Source organism: Hemitrygon akajei, chromosome 7, assembly GCF_048418815.1.
Source record: "Hemitrygon akajei chromosome 7, sHemAka1.3, whole genome shotgun sequence".
NCBI classification, from domain to species: Eukaryota; Metazoa; Chordata; class Chondrichthyes; order Myliobatiformes; family Dasyatidae; genus Hemitrygon; species Hemitrygon akajei.
In genome coordinates, this window is record NC_133130.1 from 33,423,552 (window position 1) to 33,436,637 (window position 13,086).

Sequence of the window (13,086 nt, forward strand, 5' to 3'; positions counted from 1 at the left end):
AATTTGGTTGTTGCTATTTCTGGAAACTTGCTATACCTGAAGTGGTCGCTATGTTTGTCTTACAATTATTGTACTTTAAATGCATATGTCAATTATTATTTTACATAAATATGGAAACTTCTTTCTGCTTTAAGGTTTTATGTACAGAGAGCGAAAGGATGAACCTCAAAACTCCAAATGACATGCTCATTTTAAATGGATTCCCATAAATAGTTTCCAAATATTCGCATTCAATCCTTACAAAATTCAATCAAAAGGAACCTTGTACTGTGGGAGAAAACTTATTGTTATGTAGTATAATTTGTTTATCAGTAAAGGAGAAGCTGCATGCAAACAGTGCTTAAAAAGATAAGCCAAGATTGCCAATTTGTCTTCAAAATCATTCTCAGGAGAACTTCTTCGACTATGCACATATTCATCTCCACACCTGTTAGTAACTAGATATGTACCACATTGCCGAAACCATTTCTCCCCACTTACCCCCCTCCAAGCAGATTTACTGCTTAGAGTAGCTAAAGCTATTGGAGTTGAGAGCCCAGTGAGAGTAATGAGAAACAGGAGCTGTCTTGGATGGAATGCTACCTTGAAATCAGTACCCTGGCTATGGTAAACAAATATAATAACCTACCAAAGGTACCAATTATTTTTATTAATTTCTCTTCTTTTTCCTTCAGGTCATTTTCTGTTCCTCAACACCAGAGAGACCCAGACAACTGACTTCAATGAGTTGAGAAGTATGATTTTCCCATCTCCTATTAGGAATGCTCCCTGTGAGGCAAGTACATTGCTTCTATTTTACTTAAAGTTTTAAATAGAAGAATCACCCTAATCAATTTATTTCCATCATTTCTACATTGGAATCCATAACTAGTCACTTATTTGGCGAAGTATCGAATAAATGTAGTCTTCCATCAGAAGAATCTTTAGTGTCAGAAATTTCAGTAGCTTGGCAGTTTTCAGCTAGATATTTGATACATAATTTGAAGCTTCTGTTAAAGTATTATAAAGTTCAGGATCTGAATATGTGCAGTGCAGTTGAATAGCAACATAGAAATCTACAGCACATTACAGGCCTTTCGGCCCACAATATTGTGCGGACCATGTAACCTACTCTAGAAACTGCCTAGAATTTCCCTACCATTAGCCCTCTATTTTTCTAGGCTCCATGTACTTATCTAAGAGTCTCTTAAAAGACCCTATTGTATCCGCCTCTACCACCTTCGCTGGCAGTGCATTCCATGCACCCAATACTCTGTGTGGAAAAACTTACCTCTGACGTCCCTCTTGCACCTACTTCTAAACACCTTAAAACTATGCCCCTTCATGTTAGCCATTTCAGCCCTGGGAAAAAGCCTCTGACTATCCACACAATCAATGCCTCTCACCATCTTATACACCTCTATCAGGTCACCTCTCATCCTCTATCACTCCAAGGAGAAAAGGCTAAGTTCACTCAATGTATTCTCATAGCACATGCTCTCCGATCCAGGCAACATCCTTGTAATTCTCCTCTGCACTCTCTCTGTAGTATGGTTGTGTAAATGGGGCTCTCATTCCCAACTTTTCCCTTTCTTTGCACACCTGATCAATCCAGCAGACATCGTGTGGAAATAAAATATATTCTAACTGTTTTTATGTTTTGTTGGTCTTGGATTAAATCACAGTTCAGTATGCTTGCACTATCTTCACTATATTGCATGTTGGGCATATCCGGGAACTGGTCATCCCTCCAAGAAGTAATCCGCAAGCAAGAAACTTTACGAGTTCATTGACATTCTGTACCTAATAAAGTGGCCACTGTGTGTATGTGTGTGGTCTCCTGCTGCTGTAGCCCATCCACTTCATGTTTTGATATTGTATGCATTCAGAGATGTTCTTCTACACACAACTGTTGTAATGCCTGGTTATTAGAGTCACTGTCGACTTCCTGTCAGCTTGAAGCAGTCTAGCCATTCTCCTCTGACCTCTCTCATTAACAAGGTGTTTCCACCCTCAGAACTGCCACTCACTGCATGTTTTCTTTGGGGCTTTTTTTTTGCACCATTCTCTATAAAAAAGGTTCCTTATTATTGATGTAAGGCTGACAGGCTCAACACAAAAGAGTCCGCAGACGCTGTAAACCTCGAGCAATGCAAACAAAATGCTGAAGGAACTCTAAGTCAGGCAGTATCTATGTCGGGGAATTAACAGTCAATGTTTTTGGCTGAGACCTTTCATCAGAATCGGGTTTATTATCACTGGCATGTGATGTGAAATTTGTTAACTTAGCAGCAGCAGTTCAATGCAATACACAATCTAGCCGAGAGAAAAAAAATAATAAACAATATAAAAATAATAAACAAGTATATCAATTATATACATTGAATAGTTTTTAAAAACGTGCAAAAACAGCAATACTTTTAATTTACAAAAAAGTGAGGTAGTGTCCAAAGATTTAGGAATTGGATGGCAGAGGGGAAGAAGCTGTTCCTGAATCACTGAGTGTGTGCCTTCAGGCTTCTGTACCTCCTACCTGATGGTAACAGTGAGAAAAGGGCATGCCCTGGGTGCTGGAGGTCCTGAATAATGGATGCTACCTTTCTGAGACACCGCTCCCTGAAGATGTCCTGGGTACTTTGTAGGCTAGTACCCAAGATGGAGCTGACTAGATTTACAACCTTCTGCATCTTCTTTCAGTCCTGTGCAGTAGCCCCTCCATACCAGACACTGATGCAACCTGTCAGAATGACAATAGACAATAGGTGCAGAAGTAGACCATTCGGCCCTTCGAGCCTGCACCGCCATTTTGAGATCATGGCTGATCATCTACTATCAATACCCGGTTCCTCCCTTGTCCCCATATCCCTTGATTCCCCTATCCATAAGATACCTATCTAGCTCCTTCTTGAAAGCATCTAGAGAATTGGCCTCCACTACCTTCCGAGGCAATGCATTCCAGACCCCCACAACTCTCTGGGAGAAGAAGTTTTTCCTTAACTCTGTCCTAAATGACTTACTCCTTATTCTCAAACCATGCCCTCTGGTACTGGACTCTCCCAGCATCTGGAACATATTTCCTGCCTCTATCTTGTCCAATCCCTTAATAATCTTATATGTTGCAATCAGATCCCCTCTCAATCTCCTTAATTCCAGCGTGTACAAGCCCAGTCTCTCTAACCTCTCTGCGTAAGACAGTCCGGACATCCCAGGAATTAACCTTGTGAATCTACGCTGCACTTCCTCTACAGCCAGGATGTCCTTCCTTAACCCTGGAGACCAAAACTGTACACAATACTCCAGGTGTGGTCTCACCAGGGCCCTGTACAAATGTAAGAGGATTTCCTTGCTCTTGTACTCAATTCCCTTTATAATAAAGGCCAACATTCCATTAGCCTTCTTCACTGCCTGCTGCACTTGCTCATTCACCTTCAGTGACTGATGAACAAGGACTCCTAGATCTCTTTGTATTTCTCCCTTACCTAACTTTACACCGTTCAGATAATAATCTGCCTTCCTGTTCTTACTCCCAAAGTGGATAACGTCACACTTATTCACATTAAACGTCATCTGCCAAGTATCTGCCCACTCACCCAGCCTATCCAAGTCACCCTGAATTCTCCTAACATCCTCATCACATGTCACACTGCCACCCAGCTTAGTATCATCAGCAAACTTGCTGATGTTATTCTCAATGCCTTCATCTAAATTGTTGATGTAAATTGTAAACAGCTGTGGTCCCAATACCGAGCCCTGTGGCACCCCACTAGTCACCACCTGCCATTCCGAGAAACACCCATTCACCACTACCCTTTGCTTTCTATCTGCCAACCAGTTTTCTATCCATGTCAATGTCTTCCCCCCCCCCCCCAATGCCATGAGCTTTGATTTTACCCACCAATCTCCTATGTGGGACCTTATCAAATGCCTTTTGAAAATCGAGGTACACTACATCCACTGGATCTCCCTTGTCTAGCTTCCTGGTTACATCCTCAAAAAAACTCCAATAGATTAGTCAAGCATGATTTACCCTTGGTAAATCCATGCTGGCTCGGCCCAATCCTATCACTGCTATCTAGATATGCCACTATTTCATCTTTAATAATGGACTCTAGCATCTTCCCCACTACTGATGTTAGGCTGACAGGTCGATAGTTCTCTGTTTTCTCCCTCCCTCCTTTCTTAAAAAATGGGATAACATTAGCCATTCTCCAATCCTCAGGAACTGATCCTGAATCTAAGGAACATTGGAAAATGATTACCAATGCATCCGCAATTTCCAGAGCCACTTCCTTTAGTACCCTAGGATGCAGACCATCTGGACCTGGGGATTTGTCAGCCTTCGGTCCCATCAGTCTACTCATCACTGTTTCCTTCCTAATGTCAATCTGTTTCATTTCCTCTGTTACCCTATGTCCTTGGCCCATCCATACATCTGTGAGATTGCTTGTGTCTTCCCTAGTGAAGACAGATCTAAAGTACTTATTAAATTCTTCTGCCCATAACTCTGTTCCCCATAACAATTTCACCCAATTCATTCTTCAAGGGCCCAACATTGTTCTTAACTATCTTCTTTCTCTTCACATACCAAAAAAAAAGCTTTCGCTATCCTCCTTTATATTCCTGGCTAGCTTGCGTTCGTACCTCATTTTTTCTCCCCGTATTGCCTCTTTAGTTAAGTTTTGTTGTTCCTTAAAAATTTCCCAATTATCTGTCCTCCCACTCACCTTAGCTCTGTCATACTTCCTTTTTCCTTTTTCAACATGCTATGCAATCTCTGACTTCCTTTGTCAACCACTGTGGCCCCTTTCCCCCCTTTGAATCCTTCCTTCTCCGGGGGATGAACTGATTTTGTACCTTGTGCATTATTCCCAAGAATACCTGCCATTGCTGTTCCACTGTCTTTTCTGCTAGGATATCCGTCCAGTTAACTTTGGCCAGCTCCTCCCTCATGGCTCCATAGTCTCCTTTGTTCAACTACAACACTGACACCTCCGAGCTGCCCTTATCCTTCTCAAATTGCAGATAAAAACTTATCATATTATGATCACTAACTCCTAATGGCTCCTTTATTTCAAGATCGCTTATCAAATCCTGTTCATTACATAACACTAAATCCAGAATAGCCTTGTCCCTGGTCGGCTCTCGTACAAGCTGTTCCAAGAATGCATCCTTTAGGCACTCTACAAACTCCCTATCCTGGGGTCCAACACCAACCTGATTCTCCCAGTTCACCTGCATGTTGAAATCCCCCATAACTACTGCGACATTACTTTTGCCACATGCCAATGTTAACTCCCTATTCAACTTGCACCCAATATCCGTACTACTGTTTGGTGGCCTGTAGACAACACCCATTAGGGTCCTTTTGCCCTTACTGTTCCTCAAACCTATCCACACAGACTCTACTTCTCCTGATCCTATGTCCCCCCCTTGCAAAGGACTGAATCTCATTCCTCACCAACAGGGCCACCCCACCCCCTCTGCCCACACTTCTGTCCCTACAATAGCACGTATACCCTTGCACATTCATTTCCCAGGTCTGATCTCCCTGCAGCCATGTCTCCGTTATCCCAACAACATCATAGTTACCCATTCGCACCTGAGCTTCAAGCTGATCCGCCTTATTTCTGACACTTCGTGCATTCAGATATAGAATTTTTAGCCCATTTCTCCTCTCTCTGTTTGAATCTCAGCCTATTGTGCTTAACCCAGCTCCCCGAACTCCCATCGGGCTATACGCCCCTAGAATTTTGTTGTCCTTCCTAAATTTACTTATTCTTTCTGCACATTTAACTCCATGTTCTGTCAGACCATCCCTCTGTACACATGTCCTCCTTATCACTTGTTCCGCCTCACCTTTCTCTACTACGCACTTAATATTCTGGAACCGTGTAGTCCCCACCTGTCCTTTATTCTTCCTCTCGCTATCCTCTCTCACATTCTGGATCCCCGCCCCCTGCAAATTTAGTTTAAACCCCCTCTCCGCCCCCCCCCCCCCCCAAGAAGCACTAGCAAACTTCCCTGCAAGAATGTTAGCACCGCTGCAGTTCAGGTATAAACCGTCCCTTCGGAACAGATCCCACCTTCCCTGAAACAAAGCCTAATTATCTAAAAACCTGAAGCCCTCCTTCCTGCACCATCCTCTCAGCCACGTATTAATCTGTATAATCCTTCTGTTCCTTGCCTCACTCGCACGTGGCACAGGTAGCAATCCTGAGATTGTTACCCTGGAGGTCCTGCTCTTCAGCTTCGCACCTAACTCCCTACGCAGGACCCCCTCACTCATCCTACCCACATCGTTTGTCCCTACATGGACCACAACATCTGGATTCTTGCCCTCCCTCTCGAGAATAGCCTGCACCCGATCTGAGATGTCTCGGACCCCGGCACCAGGGAAGCAACATACCATCCGAGACTCCCGATCTTCCCCACAAAATCTCCTATCCGCCCCCCTGACTATAGAATCCCCTATCACTACCGCTCTCTTCTCTTCCCTCCTCCCCTTTCTAGTCGAGGGTCCAACCTCAGTGCCAGAGACAGGACCACTGCAACTTGTTCCTGGTAGGTCATCCCCACCAACAGTATCCAAAATGGTATACTTATTGTTGATGGGAACGGCCACAGGGGTGCTCTGCTCTCTCTGTCTGCTCCCCCTACCTCTCTTGACTGTCACCCATTTGCCTACCTCCTGACTTTTCGGTGACTTTTCATAGAGAATGCTCTCTATGGTACATCTATTGAAGTTTTTGAATGTATTTGTTGGCATGCCAAATCCCTTCAAGCTCCTAATAAAGTATAGCCGCTGCCTTGCCTTCTTTATAACTACATCGATATGTTGGGACCACGTTAGATCCTCCGAGATCTTGACATCCAGGAACTTGAAGCTGCTCACTTTCTCCATTTCTGAACCCTCTATGAGGATTGGTATGTGTTCCTTCGTCTTACCCTTCCTGAAGTCTACAATCAGATCTTTTGTCTTTCTGATGTTGAGTGCCAGGTTGTTACTGTGCCACCACTCCACTAGTTGGCATATCTCACTCCTGTACGCCCTCTCATCTCCATCTGAGAGTCTACCAACAATGATTGTATTGTCAGCAAATTTGTAGATGGTATTTGAGCTATGCATAGTCACACAGTCGTGTGTATATAGAGAGTAGAGCGGTGGGCTAAGCACACACCCCTGAGGTGCACCAGCATTGATCGTCAGCAAGGAGGAGATGTTATCACCAATCGGCACAGATTGTGGTTTTCCAGTTAGGAATTTGAGGATCCAATTGCAGAGGGATGTACAGAGGCCTAAGTTCTACAACTTCTCAATCAGGATTGTGGGATTGAAGGTATAAAATGCTGAGCTATAGTCGATGAACAGCATCCTGACGTAGGTGTTTGTGTTGTCCAGGTGGTCTAAAGCCATGTGGAGAGCCATTGAGATTGCATCTGCTGTTGACATATTGTGGCAATAGGCAAATTGTAATGGGTCCAGGTCCTTGCTGAGGCAGGAGTTCAGTCTGGACATGACCATCCTCTCAAAGCATTTCATCACTGACTATGGGAGTGCTACCTGGTGATGGTCTTTAAGGCAGCCCGCATTACTCTTCTTAGGCACTGGTATAATTGTTGCCTTTTTGAAGCAAATGGGAACATCCCCCCCCCCTCCCACTTAGCCATGAGTGGTTGAACCTTTGACTGTTTATTCCACTCCATAGATGCTGCCTGATTTCCTCCAGCATTTTAAGCATGTTGTTGAAGCCTGTAATTTCTTGACTTATCCCAATCACTGTTGTTGAATGTGTGAACAATGTTATCCACCTTCTGGTATTCTGATTTCTCACCCATAGCTAAAGGTGATGTAAGCATCACCATTAGAACCCCAGCTATCTCATTCCTTGTTTTCCATTACACGCTGGGATAGATTTCAGCAAGCCCCAGGGATCTGTCATGATCATCAAAATTCCTAGTACTTCCTCTCTCCTGATACACACGTGTTCCAGACTATTAGTGTACATCTCCCCTAACTCGTCATCATCCCCCTCCTTCTCCCCAGTGAATATTGATGCAAAGTATTTATTCATGGCATCACACGTTCACTGGCCCCACTCATAATTTCATTTATGGTCCCTCAGGTGAACTGCTCTTTCCTTGGCTACTCTCGTGCTTCTAACATGTTTGTAACAGGTTTTCAAGTCCCTTTAGTTCTGTTGGCCAGGCTATTTCATATCCATTTTTTGCTCTCCTAACCTTTTTCTTAAGATCTCTCCTACATTCTCTATAAGCCTCAATGGACTCAGTTGATAACAATAAGCTTTTTTATTTTTTGTGAAAATACCTTCTATTTCCCTTGTTAACCAAAGTTTGCTAATCCTGCCGTCTTTGCTTCTTATCCTTAGAGGGATGTGCTAACTCTTACTATTTCACTTCTAAATGCCTCTGACTTATCAAATGTTGTTTTTCTTCCAGCAGCTGGTCCCAATCTACTTGTAGCAGTTCTGTCTTGTACTATTAAAGTCAGTCCTTCTCTAATTTAAAACCTTAACTCTCAGTCCAACTATATCCTTTCCCATGGCGACTTTAAACTTACAGATTTATGTTCACTGGTCACAAAGGATTCCTCCACCATCACCTTCACCACTTGCCCATCATCATTCCCAAAAGCAAGTTTGAGTATAGCCCCTTGCCTAGTAGAACTCTCTGCATATTACATTTCACAAATTCTACCCTAGCTTAGCCCTTATACTTCAACAGTTTCAGTCAAAAACTGGAAATTAAAATCATACACTGCTCCAACTCTAGTTCCTTTACATCCTACTGCTATTTGTCTACATTCTTTGCTCTTCCAAATCCTGCATTGTGAATATAATCTCGGTTATGTGATTGCCTCTTTCCTATTTCTAAGTTCTACCCATGTAGCTTAATTTGCCTGTTCCTCAAGGGCAGCCTCTCTGGGTACTGCTGAAATGCTCTCTCTGATCAGTAATGCAACTCCTCCTCCCCTTCTGCCTTGCCTGAAATTGCAGTGCCCAGGAGCAGTGAGCTGCCGTTCCTGCTCTTCCCATATTTCCATGATCGCACAATACCACAATCCCATGTTCCCAGCTCATCCATCTTACCTGCAAAGCCTCCCCTGTTTTAAAGTAGATGCAGTTAAGTCCCTTATTCTTGGGCCATCTACCTCCACCCACTAGATTAGCTTGCTCCATTTATTACCTATGCTTTTGTCTCCCCTCTTGTTTATCTCTCAGGTTGGGACCCAGCCCTTGTATCATTCCTTTAAACCAACCTGAGCAGCACTGGAAAAGCTCCTTGCCAGGATATTGGTCTCCTCCAGTTTACTCACAGGCTGTCTTTTTTGTAGAGGTCATCCCTGCCCTGGAAGAGATTCCAATGATCTCAATAGCTAAAGGCCTGTCCCCTGCATTGTCTCCTTAGCCATATTTAGCTGCTCTATCTTCCTATTTCTAAACTTGACTACCTTGGTGGCACGGGTGTCATCGTGAAGTTACCTTCTTATAGGTCTTCCCTTTCAACTTGCTAACTAACATGCTAAATTCCCTTTACAGGACCTTACCTTCCTCCTTACTTACTGAATGTTGTTAGTTTCAACATAGAGTATAACTTATAGCTGCTCACTCTCCTTTCAGATTGTTCCACACCCACTCAATGACATCATCACCAGGTAAGCAACACACTGCCCTAAAAACATGATGACTCTGTGACTATCGGGCCCTGTATTAATACTGCACATTTACCCTTTGACCTTCTCTGCTGCACAACAGAATCACAGACCTGGCTTCTGCTGATTTCCCCTGAGAGACTGTCTGTGTTGCCCACCATCAGGATCCCAAATAGTATAATTGTTAGAGAGGGAAATAGCCACAGAGGATTCCTGCACAGTATACTTGCCTCTGTTGGTGATTATTCATGAATCTGACAACCTCCAAGAAATTCCTATCGACAATACATTTTTCCGTCTGAATGCTCGTCCGTGAGCCCAGACGCTGCTTCGTGTGGTCTGAAAGGAGATGCAAATGGCACACTTCTTGCAAACTTAGAAGCAATGTTCACCCTCAGCTCTCAATACAAATTAGGAAAGCTTGGGTCTGGATCCAAAGGTAAATTTAGAGGCTACGTTGACAGAAGAAGCAGGGGTTAGTATGCTGAGTAAAATGTACAAACATACACTATCACCAAGACATTTTTCTTTATAAAAATAAGGTGACATTTCTGTTGCTCCATTATTTAAATATGTTATATTGCTCTAATAAGTCTGATATGCTTGAATTGTGAAATGGGCAAACATCCTTCCAATGACCACATGACACATTGGGAAAAATCTGGAGTCCATGCCCAGATAACGTGAATAGCCAAGGATTTGATCACAAATTATTTTGTTTTCAGGGATGACAAATTTTCTAAGCAAGATAATCTCCCACTAGACAAAATGAACTATAATCAAATTTATCCAAAAAAACTCATGCATTTAATCTCACACCTTGCTTGCAGAAACGTGTTTGTTCAAAAGATTTTGAAAAAAGTAAGTATTGCACAAGTCCATACTTTATACTCAGTGACGACTTTACTTGGTGCCTGCTGTACATAATAAAATAGTCACTGAGTGTACGTCTGTGACCTTCTGCTGCTGTAACCCGTCCACTTCAAGGTTCAACATGCTAGTTCAGAGATGCTCTTCTGCACACCACTGTTGTAACATGTTACTGTCACCTTCCTGTCAGCTTGAACCAGTTGGGTCATTCTCTGCTGACCTTTCATTGACAAGGCATTTTTGTCCATAGAACTGCTGCTCACTGGATGTTTTGTGTTTTCGCACCATTCTCTGTAAACTTTAGAGACTGTTGTGCATGAAAATCCCAGGAGATCAGCAGTTTCTGGAATACTCCATGTACCCCATCCAATACCAGTAATCATTCCATGGTCAAAGTCATTAAGATCCTATTTCTTCCCCATCCTGCTGTTTAGTCTGAACAACAACTAAACTTCTTGACCATGCCTGCATGCTTTTATGCATTTGGTTGCTGCTACATGATTGGCTGATTAGATATTTGAATTAACAAGCAGCAGTGCCTAATAAAGTGGCCAATAAGTGTATTTTCACAATAACATTACCATAGATTTACCTACATGACAGTCTCTTTGACCCTTTGAATTAAGGCTTTGTTATATCAAAAGCCTGGGCTTTGACACTGTATTCTGCCTAATTACCAACTTCACCTGAGTATTCAGAGAACATCTAAAAATTCAGCAGTTGATTCTTCAATTGCAACATCTTTCATGCTCCTTGTGTGGCCAAACGTCTATATTTGTGTTGAAAAGTACTTGAAAACCAAATGAAGCTTCATTGATGCTGAAATTATTTATATGCTTTCAGAAACCATTACTGTAAACTTGCATTTCCATGAGTGAGCACAAGTCAGGGAAAAAGAATGGGCAACTGTAATTGACATCAACATGTAAAATATCAATTTAATTATGTAACAGAAAAATGCAATTATGTTTTTTATCATATCACTTATTACTGAGGCTTTTTACAAAGGTAAACCAAGCTGAAATTTGAAAATTCAGTAAAGAAGAACAGACATAATTCATCTTTTTTTTAAAGACTTGCTCTTAAGAAACTAATGACTAGGCACTTGTAGAGACCGAGTTTGACAAGTGCAGATATTGTTCATCTTCAGCTGTTCATATACATGCACTGTCCTCTTCAATTGGTACACCTGTACTCCTTGTTAATGCAAATATCTAATCAGCCAATCAGGTGGCCACAACTTCATGCATAAAACCATGCAGGCAAGATTCAGACCTTCAGCTGTTCAAGCCACAAACAACAGAATGGGGAAGAAATGTGATCTAAGTGACTTCCACAATGGAATGATTTTTGAGTGTCTCAGAAGCTGCTAAGCTCCTGGGATGTTCATGCACCACAGTCCCTAGAGTTTACAGAGAATGGTGCGTTAAACACAAAACCACAAGTGAGCAACAGTTCTGTGGGCAAAAACAGCTTGTTAATGAAAGAGGTCAGAGGAGAATGGCTAAACTGGTTCAAGTTGACCAGGAAGATGACAGCAAATCAAATGACTATGTGTTACAACAGTGCTGTGCAGAAGAGCATCTCCAAACGCACAACACGTAGAACCTTAAATTGGATCAGTTACTGCAGGAGAAGACCATGAACATACACTCAGTGGCACTTTATAGGTACAGAATATCAATGAACTCTTAATGTTTCTTGCTTGAGGAGTTCTTCTTGAACAGATGACCAGTTCCTGGAATATACTCAGCAAGCAGCTTTATAGGACCCTGGTCAGACCCCACTTGGAGTACTACTACTAGTTCTGGTTGCCCCACTACAGGAAGGATGTGGAGACCATAGAAAGGGTGCAGAGGAGATTTACAAGGATGTTTCGCTGAACACCTACGCTCTGTCCGCCAGAGAAAGCAGGATCTCCCAGTGGCCACACATTTTAATTGCATGTCCCATTCCCATTCTGATATGTCTATCCATGGCCTCCTCTACTGTCAAGATGAAGCCACACTCAGGTTGGAGGAACAACAGGTTGGGTAGCCTCCAACCTGATAGCATGAACATTGACTTCTCTAACTTCCTTTAATGCCCCTCCTCCCCTTCTTACCCCATCACTGATATATTTATTCCCCCCCCTCTCCCCCCCTCTCCCCCCCTCTCCCCCCCCCCCCCCCCAGTTCTTTCTCCCTAGGCCTCCCGTCCCATGATCCAATCCCTTCTCCAGCTCTGTATCCCTTTTGCCAATCACCTTTCCAGCTCTTGGCTTCATCCCACCCCCTCCGGTCTTCTCCTATCATTTCAGATTTCCCCCTCCCCCTCCTACTTTCAAATCTCTTACTATCTTTTATTTCAGTTAGTCCTAAGAAAGGGTCCCGGCCCGAAACATCAACTGTGCTTCTTCCTATAGATGCTGCCTGGCCTGCTGCCTTCCACCAGCATTTTGTGTGTTGCTTTACAAGGATGTTGCCTGGATTGGGGAGCATGCCTTCTGAGAATAGATTGAGTGAACTCAGCCTTTTCTCCTTGGAGTGGTGGAGGATGAGAGGTGACCTGATAGAGGTGTATAACAT

The 13,086-nt window shown here is 43.0% G+C and overlaps 1 protein-coding gene across 1 annotated transcript in view; it reads left to right on the forward strand.

Moving 5' to 3' along the window:
• LOC140730332 (ALK tyrosine kinase receptor-like) overlaps nucleotides 1-13,086 on the forward strand; it is a 1,251,709-nt gene that overhangs the window by 904,018 nt on the left and 334,605 nt on the right. The window contains exon 8 of the mRNA XM_073050601.1: nucleotides 675-775. Coding sequence (XP_072906702.1) covers nucleotides 675-775 — 101 coding nt within the window. The remainder of the gene's footprint in view (nucleotides 1-674; nucleotides 776-13,086) is intronic.